We start from the raw sequence: 16,300 nt of genomic DNA, 5'->3' as shown, positions 1-16,300 counted from the left end.
TAAACTTACCTTTAACTCTAAAACTGCAAAGTATCCAACTTTTTCTAGAATTACCGAGGACAAATAAACAAAACATGAAGCAAATATTTGTCATAATTGAGGAGTACATATTACAGTAACCACGGCTAAATTAGAATAGAAACTTTCATGATACAAAATTGTATGATCCAATTTCAAACAAACTCAAACTTATCCAGAAAGTTGCCGATGAAAAAAGAACAAAAGTCATCTAATGCCAAAACTAAATTGAATATCCTATTCAAGTATCAATTACTCCTCCTCAAGGATGGTTCCCTTCTCACTGACATAGATACCGTCAAGAAACCTTCAGATATCCTTGTTCTTCATATGATATTTTTGCAAAACTAAAAATGATTGTAGATCAGGAAGTGCAAACAAAATGTAATAGGAGGGAAGGAGGAGAGAGAGAGAGAGAGAGAGAGAGAGAGAGAGAGAGAGAGAGAGAGAGACCTTGTTTATCAAGGCACAAGACCGAGATCAAGTTCAATGTTATTCCCATCTAATACTAGCTCATCCTCGACCTTTTCAGAACGAAGAATAGACACCCCATCAAGCATATCCACTTTTCTTACTTGGCACACCCAAAAAACACAAAATGCAATGAAGTCCTCACTTAACAGTTGATTAACTAAAAGTTAAACATCCATGTACTTACCGACATGGAAACCAACAACTAGTATGTCAATTCATCAATCTGTTCAGAGAGAAACTCAAAAAAGAAAAAAATACACTCAAAAAATATATTATTTACAATAATTACAAAATAGATTGACGTAGAACAATTATGATTCCCCCTAACCACAGTAGTGCAAACAAGATGGTGAACAATAAGAACAAGAAAACAACACGTTAAACAAAACCAACAAAAAATGTACAAAGTTCAATGAAGTCCTTATTTCACAATTGAACAAGCTAAAGTTTTACACCAGGGTATTTAAACCTGCACCCTTACCAACATTGAAAACGACAACAAGAACATCAAGACTTCAACCTGTTCTAGATTGAACTCAACAAAAGAAAAAATAATGCACTGTATGATCTACAAGACTTGCAAGATAGAAACACCTCGAATATTAACACTTTCCACAATAATCAAAATAGTGAAAACTAGATGGTCAACAATAGGACACAAGAAAACAACACCTAAAACAATACCAACTACTCTATTTTAATTCCCCCACCATTTTCTTGTGTTTTCTATACAAATACACAGGCATCCATGCTTGGAATAAGCCTCATCCAGAGCATGCAAAAATGAGTTACCAAAATGACAAATTGACTTCATCTACTCTATTCTATTTGAATTCCTTTTCATGAAGTAATAAAAAATAAGTGTTTAAAGACAACAACAAACATCCAAAGCCACCATATCCAAAAATAAATTGAGAAAGGGCGTAGGGTAAAAGGGGACACAATGTCAACTGAACCGTCAAGCAATAACATCAGAAAAATTAAAAGGAGCTGCAAACGCCTAATTTATAGTAATCCAATACACGTGATTACAATTCATGAGCAACTAGGAGGGTTGAAAAAGACAATTCTTACACAAGAATGGAGACTCCAAAACAGTATCCTAACCAATTGGTATTGGTAGATTGGAATGTAAGTACAATAGCTCCACACCTTGTGCATGCATCAACACAAGTACAACCACAAACATAATTTTAATAAAAAATAAGCAACATGTAAAACATAAATGGAAACTATAAATATCCATGATATTTGTTAAATCAAACAGCAACCAGTACTCAACATTAGCATAGGGATAAAAAATAAAAATAAATAAAGCCCCAAATTATAGCTCTATCATGGAACAGGTAAACTATGAAATAACTCTTCTAGTTAATAAGCTTCCAGTTAAGAATCAATATACACCAACAATCTAATACCTCAAACTAAATAATGAAGTAAGGTTCGAATATCTTTACTACTTCTTACAGATCAAACAACCCTTCGTATATAAACAAGACAGATGACTGAAAGAAAAAAAAGAAAAGAAGTAAACAAGCATCAAAATCAAAATGAACCAAACGACAAAACCTTAAAAGAATACAAATCCATTTCACAATTTCTAAAAAGGTACCTTCTTTTCACCCAAAACATTACGGATCTCGATGGACTTGTTAGCGTTGGTGATGCTAGTGTTGATGGGGAAGTGAGCATACACGAACCTCATCTTGTAGCAGTAGCTCCTGGTGGTGCCATTGATGAGGTTCTGGACATGGTTGAGAGAAGTACGGATCACCACAGAGGTCTTCTGGGATATGAACCAAGCCTCAAGTTTTAGCTTTCTCTTGCCAATGGCCTCGTCAGTGATGAGATCAAAGTCAAGATTGAGGTGCTTGAAGTTGCATATCAATTTACCGTGCAGGCCCTCCACCTCGGTTGTAACACCCCGATTCCGGAGGTCCGGAGAGTTAGCTCTTAATACTTAATATCAACTTTAATAACACAACTATAAAATTCAGAAACTTTCAAAAATATCAATTCATTTACTCAACCCAAAAATTTGTGTTCATTCATAAGGACAATAAAGAAATTCTCAATAACATAAATTAAAATCTCTCCAAAGACTCGAAAATATCATTAATTCATCTAATCAAAATAACTGAAAATAAATCAATTTACTACTACGACTCTCAAATAAGTACGTGTACCCTCCTACACTTATTCTACTATGATCATCACACCTTGCTAAAACTCTCTACTCTTGTTCTCCAGCTGAACCATTAAAATTATTTGAAAAATATTTGGAGATACGTGGTGAGTTATCAACAACTTAGTAAGCAGAGAACGTATACTAGTGTGTAAACATGAGCATTTACAGAGTTCAGAATGCAGAACAAAATATTTTCTTTCAGAATACATAATCAGAACATTTGTTTTCAAAATGCAACGTCCGAACATGTTATCAAAAATATCAAAGCGAAAGTTCGAAAGTATTCATAATCAAAATTCCTTTGGCATAACATAAATTGAAACATCACATCTTATCTTAGCATATCAGAACAAGTATCATGTTTAACCCCCGTGGTAGGGTTGTGCAAACCCTAGTAGCTAACCGAGCAGAAAAAGAATGTAAATCTTTCCCTTATTCATTCTTGGAGCCCCGAGTGTGCACATAGAAAAGATCACACAGAAAACCACTTTGTTTCCAAAGTGGGCGCACCAGAAATAGAAAAGTTGGTACCAACCTGAATAGGGGCCACAGTTTTACACCCGTGGTAAGGTCAGAATAAAACAGAAATAGAAACAAAATGTTATGCCAGAGGTTTTCAGAAAACACATCATATCATATCAAAGTACTGAACATCTTCAGAACAAAACAGAATCAAATCACAAAACATAATTTCATACACAAAATTTCATATTCGCTCTCTTTTGCAAGGTTCAGAAAGAAAATATAAAAAATACGCTCATGTCTACACTAGTCATGATATAAAATAATTTATTCTTAAACAGAATCTCATGAGTAATACAGAACAAATAACTGAGGTAGTTCAATTTTCTTTTTCATAACCAAATATGCATATTTACAAAAAAAATCAACCTCAGCTCATTTTATTTTAATGCAAAGTCTAGTATAAGAATCTCGCTTACATGGACTTCTTAGCTTTTTTAGAATTTTCCTCAAAAATATCGAACAATAATTATTCATCACCTATAAAATAATCACGTAATTCTCATAAATTTCTAATTAATCATGTATTTCGATATTTAATCCTAAGCTTCTAAAATAACCTATTTAATTTCTCAAAAACCTAAAATTACAAATCATCACTTTCTAAAATCATCAATATTGATTTAATAACTATGACTAAAACATTTAAAATTCTGACCTATTTATTATTAAAAAAAATTATGAAGTTTAATACGGGATAATATAATTATCCCAAAATATTTTAAAATAAACAATAACTATTTTTAAATAAACTAAATCATATCTAAAGTGTAAAAATAACATTACTCCAATATTGTTTACTCTTAAAATAAATCTTTACTTAATAACATGTTAAAATACTTAAGTGATTTTCCGTAATCATAATTAAAAAGTTCAACATAAGATTTCACACCTACTGTGAAAATAATATGCTAAGTACAAATTTAAGAATCCTATGTATTCTCTGTACAATATCTTATACATCCCACAAAGACCACGTAAAACAGATTTAATAAAAACAAAAATCCCAACTACAACCATCCAATAAAAGGGCAATATTGTAATTTTATACAAAAATATTATGCAAAACTAAGTTTATGTAGACTTAAAACGTTTCATGCGATTTAGTGCAATAGTCGGTGAGGCAGGAGCTTACCTAAGGGAATCCGAGGCACTTGTGGAGGGGTGAGGCCCGACAGGGCTGGCTGAAGGGATCGAGGTGGTGCAGCAAAAGAGCAGGAGTGAGGCGGAGACTCCGTTGAGCTGGGCTACGCACGAGCGAAAGAGAGGGAGTGGGAGAAAAAAAAAATAGGGAGAGAAAGAAACAATGGCTTACGGTGGGCAATCGGGAAAAAGGAGGGAAGCTTATGTTGCTGGGGTCATTGGGCTTTGTTTTAAGGAGCATGAACGGGGACCCAGGCGGTTAAGATGCGGAGGAAGTGGGTTGAAGGTGTTGACGTGGGCTGCTCTGTTTTTGGTATGGAAAACAAAGGATTTTAACTTGGTAAAAGCCGTGGGTTGCTGTTTCATGTGGTTGCGAAAGTGTTTTCCGATGGTTGCTCTGGGCGTCAGTTTTACGTGGAGATAGAGGTGGCAGTGCAAAAGAGTTTGCTACGAACATACAAGGATGTAGGCTACGGTTGTTCTTGGTGCAGGGGTATACATTCGCGTGGCCTGGGCAGCAGCGTCACAGAAAATAAAACTATGTTGCGTTACGGCTTGGCCAGTGGTTGGGGGTGCTGCACGGCTTGGGGTGTGTTTACGTGACCAAGGTGGAGAAGTGTTCTGCAGTGGCTATTTTTCAGTGTTGGTGGTTTGCGGTGGAGGTTTATGGTGGCAAAGTTGACGAGCGTTGAGCTGAGAACGCGGAGAGGCACTGAACTAGAAGGAGTTATGCGCGGGTTGCGTCGGTTTCGTATGGGGGCAGTGAGAGTTCTGGGCAGTGCACAGTGGAGGCTTTGGGCCCTAGGTGTTGGTCGTGTACGGTGGAGAGATGGGCGTCAGACTAGGAGAGGCTGATTCGTGCGACAGGAGGCTGAGGAAAAAAAATATGGTTGGCGATAGCGAACATAACAGAGAAGTTTCTCTAAGCATGGCTAATGTGTGTGTAAATATATGATGCGAAAACCCTAGAGATATGAGGGAGACGTGCGTGCGGACGGAAAAAGAGTCGTGTGTGTGCATGGAGTGGATAAAAATACACTAGAGACTTGCAAGACCATGCATGCCGTGCACTAGAGGAAGACTTAGGGATGAAAAAGAAAACAGACGAAAAAAAAAAAAAAAAAGGTGCAGGGCAATTAATGTGTAAAAAAAATAAAATAAAATAAACAAAAAAAAATGAGATTGATTGGGTCCGGGTGTTACATCGATGATCTTGGTGTTTATCTTGATTTGTACGCCATCTGGGATATCTATAGTCTCCGACAAGAGAATGGTCTTCATTTTCACTCCGTTGCTCTCTAAATCTAAGCGAGGTGAAGATAATGGAGGCACCAAAAACCCTAGAAATAAAAATGATTGATGACTTTATATCGTAGTGATGAGTTTGTACAAAAACATAGAAACCCTAATTGAGAATTAGAGCCTAATTAATGTATAGGGCCTTTTGTGGTATCTTGATTTATGGGCCCTATATTTATGACTTTCGGCTCTCCGCCCATTCCTCAACTAGCGGTTGTTTCACCCGCCACCACACCCCATGTATATTGTATTCATCCGTGTCCGCCCTTTTTAAATTTGAAAATTGAATGAAAAAACAAATACCTCCTCCCTTATAAATTTCATTATCTTTAAAAATACTTGATTTCTTTGGTTCATTTTAACTTAAGTGAATGAGCATCCTCTAAGTTTTTAAAGTAATTTATTTAATGAGTCTTTTTAAATCTTAAATATTACTTTGCAGTTTAATGATAAGAAATTTGAAAAATCAATACCTTATCACTTTGAAATTCAAATATTCTAAGGAATTGTCCACTTAGGCTACATTTGAATGTTGTGGTGAGTTGATTTCTGAATAATAATATTTTCTGAGTCCCATTGAAATGTATTTAACTTTTTTAAGTTGTGATGAGTTTAAATTTTTAGGTTGAAATGTATGAAGTAGATATATATGAGTTCAACCTTTTTATGGAAAGTTAAAAAAATAGTGGTTCTCATCAATGATTGGTTTGAGAAGAGTTGAGTTTGGTTCAACAACCAAACACAACCTTAGAGGATGCCATATAAACTAACTGCCTCAAGGGAGGTCGCCTCATATATGACGTATATTTTAAAATAATTAGTCAATGATTCAATTGAAGTCTTATTGGAACCAAACTACAAGTATAAAGAGAAAAAACTTCTCTTTCCTAAGCAAAGTGATGAGATCTTATACATCACTTACCCTTATTATTTAGTAAGCTGGGGTATCACATTAGTCCACTGCAGAAATAGTCATGTGTTGTAGAATATTTTTTAGAGTTATGAAGCATCTTGCTCGGTAAGTTGACCATTAGGGAAGCTGAATTGGTAGCATGCATTATGGAAAAGACATGATTACGAAGAAATGCTCTAATCTTTTACGGAAGTTTTATTAGCCCAACCAAAGTAATTAAAGTAGAAACAGGAGATGTATAAGATAGAGTTTCAACAGGTAGTGAGAGTAAGAGAAGACAAAAAGGCAACTCAAGTCCCTGAATCTAGAGAAAGGGAGTAAAGGACAAAACTTGAAAGAGATGCGCCGGTGAATATCAACTAATTAATTGAAGAGATGAAGTTGGTCCTCAAGGCGAGCTTGACCTATAAAGTGCAATACATGCAAAGGCAAGCAAAAAAGGCAACTCATTTGCAAGCAAAACAAGCGTTATTAATTAGTGTGTTTTGGTTAATTGTTTTTAAAACTTAATTTTGTTAATTGGTTATATTTATAATGTTATGAGCGGAAAATAATGTGTCGGGCTCTATCATATTTGGGCTAAAAAAATTATTCATTTGGGTACGTAAAAAAACCTAACCAACCCAATAAAAAAAATTCCAAAACCGAATCATCAACACATGCAAAACCATACCAAACCGAATCAAAACCGAAATAATGTTGAAAGTTTCAGTTCTCTGATTTATGTTCTCAAACTTCTAAAATTGTCTTAAACCGATAAAACCGAACCACTTACGTCATGACCCGGCTTAATGATCAAGAATATATATCGATTTTTATTAGGCGATAGGTCACTCATGAGATGTTTTACACAAATACGATAGGTTTTCACTGCTGAAAATGATATGTGTGTGTGTGTATATATATATATATATATATATATATATAAAACTCATGATCAAACTAATTAAATAACTGAATCATTTATTCACTACATGCGCATGCCCTGCTTTTATGGCGAATAATAAGTCGAATTTTCAAGCACCAGTTTCGATCTCCAAAAATTATTACGTAAATTATGTATCCGATCGAATTCCTCCTAAAAAAAAGCTTTGAAGTACCAAAACAATAAAGAAAACAAAAACAAAATAAAAATCCACGCCAAATGTGCAAAATATTTGCCAGTGACCCAATAGAAGTAGATATCCTAACTACGTACCGATGATTTCTGGGGTATTTAAGCAGATATCAATGGGCCGGGAGGCTAAGAGCTAGGGACCGAAAGAGGCAATCACGGAGATCATTAACATGAACTGATGATGATGATCGGTACGTACAGCAATAGACATATATATAAGGGCCACATGGTGTGTACTGGAGTTAGGGTTTTGCTGTCAAGCATTTGTTATTATGTGTGTGTGTGTTTATATATATATATATATAAATATATATATATATATATTTATATATGTATGTATGTATGTATGGTACTAAGTATATAAAGACCAAACAATTAGAGAACAACGCATGCAAAAACATGGAGGACATGCAGTGACTGATCAGTGACAGAGACGCGAAGGATTTAAGGAGCAAATATACATCGTCATCAAGCAGCTAGCTATAGCTAGCGCTTATAACCATCTCCTACGTCCTTCGGATTCTCCAAAGTCGTTCTGCATTTATTACTTTTGACATCTTTAATTTTATTTCTTCAGGGGAATCCGCCACGGATAGAACAAATCAGCTCTGCAGACCCACTTTCCAGATAACCATATATACTACTTTTTTTTCCTGTTTTTCATCCACTTTAATTTCTCTTTATACATCCAGGCAGACGGAAATCAATCAGGTAGAAGTCTGTCTTATAAACTTATATAGAGAGAGAGAGAGAGAGAGAGAGAGAGAGAGAGAGAGAGAGAGATCATCAATTGAAGAGATGGGCATGCATATGATGAAGAAATGGTTTGAGTGGTCAAAGGTGGTGGTGAGCATGATAATGGTGCAGCTTTTCGCAGCAGGTCTGCAACTGCTCACCAGGGTAATTCTCAGTCAGGGAACCTTTGTTTTTGCATATATGGCTTACCGCCATGCTGTTGCTGCGATTTGTGTTGCTCCTTTTGCTTTCTATTTCGAAAGGTGATGATCCTCATGTTCTTCTTCTTGATTTCTTCTTCTTCTTTCTTTCTTTCTTTTTTTTTAATTTTTATAGCCTTTCTAATTTTTTGTAATTTTTAACAATTTAAACTTTTCTATTCTTTTCTTTTCTTTTCCTGCTGTGTCGTTTGAATGAGAAATAATGTTTGTTTGTTTCGAATATATGGTGCCGTGGATGCAGGGGGAACGCAAAGAACTTGAGATGGTCCGTTTGGTTCTGGCTCCTTCTCAGCGCCCTAACCGGGTAAGCCATTTCTACGTGTGTATATACATACATGTGAGGTGTGAGAATAAATAGTGATTGATGAGTAAAATTTTCTCAATTAATAATAATTCGTTAGAATAATTTAAAATTATTTATTATGAGTAGCTATTATCTTTTAATTATTTCAATAATGGAGTAAAAATTAATATTATCAAGTAAATTTATTTATTTTTATTAATTGAGAGCCGCACTAATCCTACAAAGCACAAACAGAGGTTTTATTCTTGAAACATGATCTTCCTTCATGTTGTTCTAACTTCTACATATACAGCTGCTTTAGCTCGATTATGGCAATAGAACAATTTCATTAATTTTAGACCAAACTTTACTGCTATCGCTGCTGTGATGGCCTCTGCTAGATTAGGATGAGGCATTAAGTACAAACATTCTTAATAGGCATTTGAAGATTTCGGTTCCCTTAATAACTACACACACTTAAATTTATTCTTACCCACTGCATGCAAACCTTCCATGAAGTTTGGCCACGTGCTCGATCTCTAGCCTTGACCATTCTCGTAACATATATTTATTAAGGTATATTTATTTATGGTTTATATATATTCCAGTCATTATTTATTACTTTTACATCGTCAACGTGAGATAATGAATGAATTAAATATTTATGACAAACAAATAATAAATAGCATTTATCAGCATTAATACTCTATATGTTATCAATTTATATATACTAAAAAAAAAAAAAAGATTATTTGTCATAAAAATAATTATTTATGACAAAAATAAAGTCATTTTAATAAAAAATAATTATTTTTCATAAGAATTGTTACCTGACCACAAATATATATAAATATATTTATATATATTTACACATATTATATGCTGTCTACCTAGCTATAAGGTCTTTTTTATGAAATTAGATAATCTAATGCCATAGAGACTAGACACTACAAGAAATTTGACTTTTATGGACGAAATTTATTAGGGTCCCTAAAAGTCATTTTTAGAGACGAAATTTAATATATTCAAACATGGAATTAATGTCCGTTCGAACAGTATATAATCTGTTAGAATAATAATATTGGCCGGAAAATTTATTTATTTTTTTCGGAAAAAGTTAATAACCGTTCGAACTTAAATTTATTTGTTCGAGCGGAAATTTTATCAATTAATTTTTTTATTAGTATGAATTTGTGCATATATTTTTCCCATTAATTTGTTATAATTTTCAAATATAAGGATGTGTATATATTATATATTATGATTTGCAGTGAGTTAAAATATTTATAAATTCATAAATTAATTTTATGTAATGAACTTCAAAACTTTATAGTGATTTCTTTTATGTTAACTTTATATAAATATAACTTTAAAGATAGTATCATTTTTTATATTATCATGAACGACAAGTAAAATGAAAAAAATAAATAAAGTAGTAAACACGAAAAATAAAAACTATACATTAATTACATCTCAAATATATAATGTTCAATACAACATAAAAAATAAAAATAATAACTAAAACGATCATTGGGTCCTTAGTAGATCAACATCCTCTTGTAACATTTTAATAGATCCTTCCATATCCCTAAGCTTCTCCATAATAGGCTCAATGAACTCCACAAACAGAGCTCGTACCTGATCCAAAGTAGCCCCAGGAGGCTGTCTCTCAACAGCAGCACTACTAGAACCTGGATCTCTGGGAGGATCACTAGGCTGTTTTGGTGCAGCCTTCTGCAAGTGCCCCTTGCTCTTGATAAATGTGATCTTATTAAGAGGCTCTATCTATGGCGACCTCCGCTCAGTGGCCGACACTGTAACCCCCGATCGGAGTAAGAGGTTAGATATCATCAGTGCAAATAGTAGACTATCTCCACTGGAAAATTGTGACTCCGATCGAATGCGGAGGAATAAATACAATGCCAAATCAATGAGATCCCCCCATGCTATCCACAACAAAAATCTAGCTCGATCAATCTAGAAATCAGTTTTGTGTTTTTTCGAATTGATGTTATAGCCAACAATCAAATAAAGCATTCTAAAAAAATGCTATACAATCGGCCAGTCGGATCACCTTGCTCCCATCATATGAAGGAGTCGATGGGTCTCGCACTAGCTGACGCACCTGATCGTCTATGAGACCATCATCAAGTAGATCATCATCCTCACTACCATCCGAACTAGCATCTGAATATACATTCGGGGCTAGCGTGGAGGATGCGACCAGTGTGTCGGAATCAGATGGTGTAGCCGCTGGTCCCCGTGTAGCCGCTGTAGGATATGTGTCAGCCACGCGCGGGATGTCAAGAAACTCAAAAATAATGCGAGGAGAGAAATTAATACTCACTCCCTGGACCGATAAAGTGTATAACAGAGAATCAACACTAAGTTCTCCTATGGCACGGTAGAACTCACCGACTATCTCTGGATATGCAGTCCCTCGCTGCTCACAGATCGATATCCATCTCCACTCGATGAAGATGGACTATATGCTTCGTCCCTCCCATGAAAGATCGGAGAAGTCAGACAAAATGACTAGACGCTCGACAAGTATCGGTCTCGTCTCCTGAGCATGAGCTGCTGATCCACTACTTTGGTTGGACTGATCTCTCATACGTTTCTTCTGCTAGATGCCATTGATATACTTTTTAACCATAAGGAATGCAAGAATATAATTAACCATAATATTTAAATTATATTATTGAAGAATTATAATATATTGAAATGAATTGAAATAATTCGTTCGAACGGGACATATTCTGTTCGAACTAGTCAAATCTATCCGAATAAACTATTCTGTTCATTCGAACCAGTAAAATTTGTTCATTCGAACGAATTTATGTTGTTCGAACAGAAATAATGCTGTTTGGCAACTAAGCACTCGAACGGACTAGAGTTAGTTCAAACGGGAAGAAGCTAAACAGCCATGGCTGAGTCGACTCAGCCCCGAATTGAAAAACTTCCTATTTAGATATTATCCTTTGTTTTAATCGGTATAAATGATTAAGGAATGAATCTCAATCATTTCTATCGATTATTTTGATATTATTTCAACAGAATATACCAAAGTGGGTGGATTTCGGATTCGAAATCCATATTCCCAAACACAACACATTCGTCTAAAAAACTAAACAATAGAGGTGGAGAGTTTACCCATACCTCTTAGAAGTTCAAATGTGGGGTTGCCACGGCGGTTGAGTGGTGGTTTTCGCTGCAGAGATAAAGGGCAAGCTCGGAAGCTCCCGGCGGTTGTTTGTCTCAAAAACCACAATCTCTTGTAGTGAGAAATAGCTACAGTATAAATATTTTTGTAGGGCTCATTTTGTACGACGAACATATAATGTTATTTATTGTGAAATTTACAATATGCTGTGTTTATAATCTCTCTCAAGAGTTTGGACATTAATTAAAAAAAATATTTATTTCGTAATTACACGATCTTGTGTTTTTTTTTTCCTTTTTCCTTTTACTTTATTTATTTATTTACAATACAGGATATCAATGGCTATGGGACTGTACAACTATGGTCTTCGAGACACCACGGCAACATATGCTACAAACTTCCTCAACCTAGTTCCAATAACTACTTTTGTCTTCTCCACAATTGCTGGGTACATATAATATTGGAACTTATTGCACCATATATCTACATGAATAATTTCCTATATATATTTCTAATTAATATATATCGCTGAAAAATTTATTATAATAAATAATTAATACTTTGTTTCTAAATGCTTATATATATATATATATATATATATATATATATATATGTTTCATGTGTAGTATAGAGAAAATGGGACTGAATACAAGGGCTGGCAAATTAAAGACACTGGGGGCAATTGTATGTGTAGCAGGAGCACTAACGGCTAGTCTCTACAAAGGAAAAGCTTTCCATCTTAATCACCATTCTCTTCATAACCCTCATCTTGTTGTCAAGCCATCTAAGGCTCATTGGGTTCGTGGAACTTTCTTGTTGGTTGGCAGTTGCTTTTCCTACGGTGCATGGTTCATAATTCAGGTATACATGAACATCATCATACGGACATTCAATGATCTGTTTTTTAAACAAGTGGTAATTTAATATTTAATTTACATTCTAACGAGAGATTATATGCGATATATTTTGCAAAGTACAGGTGAAGTTACTCAAAGTTTTTCCATCCAGATTCTGGGCAACACTGCTTACATGTGTTATGGCATCAATCCAATCAGCAGTGATAGGATTGTGCATTGATAGAAGTAAGACTTCTTGGAGATTAGGATGGAATCTCGAACTTATTACAATTGTTTACTCGGTAAGGTTACAAGCCAATTTTTAATCTCCTCATCTATAACAAAATGGTATTTGTTTAAGGAAAATAAACAAAGAATCAGTGATAATATATTCAGTGATTCAAATTAAACTCATGACGCCTCCGATGAGAAACCATGTGGGCAGAGTTTATAAGGACATGAGGGGCACATACTGTTATTATGTGATCACGCACGACTTTGATCTGTTCCTATATTTCTCATTGGAAAATGCTAACTTGTCACATGGTTTTGTTCATTATTTTGACCGCTCATGTATTTTATTTTATTTTATTTTTTTTACCTGATGATTTATAAGGAAGTGAATTTGTATATTTTTTTTTAAATATTTGAAAGGGAAAAAAAGGTTTTGCACTAGCAGTACGCCCAGTTGTGAACACTGGGCGACCAAGTAGCACTATCCTTTGTCATAATGCCAAGTGATGATCATGACATATTAGTGGTTATTCAAGCTAATTAAATTAGATGCATGTGTTTCAAATTTCTTGTAGATACGGCCTAAATATATACGATATACCGAAAGAGACAGTTTTCATGATGAGTTATGTTTTGATTTATTTTTAGAGTGGTAATTACTTTCTTAGTGAAAAGAACTCGTGTAAAACATAGTCAGTTTTTGAGAAAGAATGGGGTATATTTTTTATACACAGGGAGCGCTCACCACGGCTGCAACTTTCTGCATAATTACATGGGTAATTTCATTGCGAGGCCCCACTTATCCTGCAATGTTCAACCCACTTTCACTCATTTTTGTGGCTTTATCAGAAGCGATCATACTTGGCGAAGAGATCAGACTCGGAATGTATGAGTACTATTTTCTTTTGATTATATGAGCAATCATTTGATCAAATTTTCTGACCCTATAATATTTATTAATTCATTTGCTACTTTTTATACAGCAAAACCTCACTTTGTTTTGAATTATTATTGCAGCATTCTAGGCATGATTCTGATTATTTTTGGGTTGTATTCCTTCTTGTGGGGCAAAAGAAAGGAGATAAAAAGTGCAATGCAAGTAAATCCCTCCAGTACTGCGGTGAACGGAAGTTAAAGCAGCAGTGGGAAGGCTAGCTAACATGCTTAGTGATTCAGATATAAATCAAATTGATAATATACAGTGCGAAGGTACTCAGGGCCGGCTTTATGTTCAATTCAAAACTGTCATGTCCAAAAACAATTATAAAAATAAAATTTATAAATTGACATATCTTGATATTATATGTCAAATTTCATTATGACGTAGTACATCTAGTCACATTAGTTTATAATGCAATTTGACGCACTCTCTTGAATGCACAGAGTGCAATCATTCTATACTTTTTTAAGACATACAGAAAACCATATCATTGCTTTCCTTGATCTGTAATTGTTCAGCAAGCACAGGGAAAATTAGAACATGACTGATGAAAGAAAAAATAGCATAAAGGTAAAGAAAAAATTTCACATTACTAACTGAGGAGAAATATATCATTTCCATTTTCAAACTCATGATGAAACAAGCTGTTTGCATTTGTTTCCTCTAAGCACATGAGACAGTGATCAGGCTTAGCACATTTTCGAAAGACAACAGCATAGACTGAGAAATGCAACTCCAATAATCTCGTGAAACTCTGCTGAATTGAGAGCAATGTAACAGTAAACCAACTCCTCGATATCATTCTAATACCAAACTCCCAAATCATGAATCATCTCCAAAATTGATTCCCTCAAATCCGTGAAGGGATTTGTAGAGTACTTAACCGCACAGATACTACGGCCTGCAAAAACACCACAAACATCATCAGGCAAGCAAGCTGCAAAGCTGATTCTTTTGTTCCACTTGTGTGGATTCTTCTTCTTTTGTAGTTTCTTGTTGGGTTCCTCGAGAACATCCATGGCTAGCTACTGCAAAACAATATTAAGTGTCAATGCACCAAGAAACACAATCGCCATTGTAGGTGATGATCATCTATTTATGTATGTATATATATGCATGATTTAGCTACAAGTACTTGCAGTAGTTAGGTGCGTCAATGAAAGAGGATACGATTTGGAAATGGGCCAGCAGGACATGAAAAAGGGTTTCCATGAACAAAAGATGTGGCCAGGAAACAGCTTGCGAAAAGAAGATGAGATAGAAGGGGTCCATCCCTTCCCATTTTAATACCTCTTATGTGACCCAAGTTTTCTTCCCTATTAATAAGTCTGGAGAGAACTTCACTTCCTATGATGAAAAGGAACGGAGAAAGAGGGTCTCATTGTCTGACCCACCTAGAGGGAATAATATGGCCACATGGCTCACCATTTATAAGCACGGAGAAAGAAACCGTGGTGATGCAAGTTCTAATCCAATTAATCCACTTTGGGTGAAATCCTAGACATTTAAGAATATTTTCTAGCTTGGACTAGCAATTTACCTTCTCTACAAACATCTTGCATTTTCCTTCGCTGAAAAACGTTTTCTCAGTAGATGCCCTTACCTACGAGCTGTTTGAGACGGGTTCTCTTATTGGAATTGGAGGAAGAACTCCTCACTGCTGTGTTGAGTTAAAGTTGGGCCTGGAGTTATGAGAATCCCTCACCCCTATAGTTCACTGGATGCCTCTTCGGTCCGTATTGAGTTCCTCATGTGGATATTCTGCACCCTGGACCAGCTCTGGTTCAATAACTGTTGGTTGTAGGATCAACCTGGGTGGCATCCCTACAACTAGATGATTAACTTCTTGAAGTTGTCTTGGGATTCTCCTAAAGTTGGAGCTTTCAGCCTGCATCCAAGGTCCAAACCTTGAGCTTTCTGGTATATAGGCATACAGAGGACATGCTTGGGCTACATGTCCTAAGTGACCACAATAGTAACAAAAGTCTAATAATCTTTCATACTTGAGTAGAATTTTTTTTGCCATACGGTTAGGTCTGTTGAGATCAAAACCATCAGGCAGGGGGCTCGCAATATCAATCTCTACTCTTATGCGCAGAAACCTTCTCAAGGCTACACCAAAAATTGAAGCTTTATCAACTTCCAATACAGTCCCAAGAACATTGCCTATACTCTCAGCATTTTGATTTGTGAGCATCTCCAGTGGGAGGCCAT

The 16,300-nt window shown here is 35.2% G+C and overlaps 2 protein-coding genes across 3 annotated transcripts; one reads left to right on the top strand and one right to left on the bottom strand.

Annotated features, from left to right (window-relative positions):
* Nucleotides 1-479: 479 nt before the first annotated feature.
* On the bottom strand, nucleotides 480-5,626 carry LOC118344297 (60S ribosomal protein L9-like). The gene is made up of 4 exons (XM_035684797.1): nucleotides 5,549-5,626; nucleotides 2,105-2,401; nucleotide 1,972; nucleotides 480-592 (listed from the first exon to the last, which is right to left on the bottom strand). Exons 1-4 carry the CDS (start codon nucleotides 5,624-5,626, stop codon nucleotides 480-482), a joined length of 489 nt encoding a protein of 162 aa, XP_035540690.1.
* Nucleotides 5,627-7,676: 2,050 nt separating this feature from the next.
* Nucleotides 7,677-14,571, top strand: LOC108996587 (WAT1-related protein At5g64700-like). 2 transcript variants are annotated; one of them, XM_018972566.2, is made up of 8 exons: nucleotides 7,677-7,865; nucleotides 8,252-8,672; nucleotides 8,872-8,934; nucleotides 12,408-12,524; nucleotides 12,703-12,937; nucleotides 13,056-13,214; nucleotides 13,881-14,032; nucleotides 14,164-14,414. In XM_018972566.2, the coding sequence occupies exons 1-8, from the start codon at nucleotides 7,853-7,855 to the stop codon at nucleotides 14,279-14,281; spliced, it is 1,278 nt and encodes a 425-aa protein (XP_018828111.2). In that variant the 5' UTR covers nucleotides 7,677-7,852; the 3' UTR covers nucleotides 14,282-14,414. The 2 variants fall into 2 exon arrangements, with proteins under 2 accessions (XP_018828111.2, XP_035540068.1); XM_035684175.1 differs by lacking the exon at nucleotides 7,677-7,865 and having other exon boundaries at nucleotides 8,013-8,672; nucleotides 14,164-14,571.
* Nucleotides 14,572-16,300: the final 1,729 nt, after the last annotated feature.

The sequence above is a fragment of the Juglans regia genome, chromosome 13, assembly GCF_001411555.2.
Source record: "Juglans regia cultivar Chandler chromosome 13, Walnut 2.0, whole genome shotgun sequence".
Taxonomy (NCBI): Eukaryota; Viridiplantae; Streptophyta; class Magnoliopsida; order Fagales; family Juglandaceae; genus Juglans; species Juglans regia.
The sequence above is the reverse complement of the archived record's forward strand: the minus strand, read 5'-3'. Positions and strand labels throughout refer to the sequence as shown.

What these genes read in the sequence shown, in the direction of transcription:
- LOC118344297 (XM_035684797.1), bottom strand. Translation starts at nt 5,626, where the DNA reads ATGAAGACCATTCTCTTGTCGGAGACTATAGATATCCCAGATGGCGTA. An exon ending in TAAACACCAAGATCATCGAT is followed by an intron (nt 2,402 to 5,548) that starts GTAACACCCGGA and finishes GTTACAACCGAG; the next exon opens with GTGGAGGGCCTGCACGGTAA.
- LOC108996587 (XM_018972566.2), top strand. An exon ending in TTTGCTTTCTATTTCGAAAG is followed by an intron (nt 8,673 to 8,871) that starts GTGATGATCCTC and finishes CCGTGGATGCAG; the next exon opens with GGGGAACGCAAAGAACTTGA. An exon ending in GAAGAGATCAGACTCGGAAT is followed by an intron (nt 14,033 to 14,163) that starts GTATGAGTACTA and finishes TTATTATTGCAG; the next exon opens with CATTCTAGGCATGATTCTGA.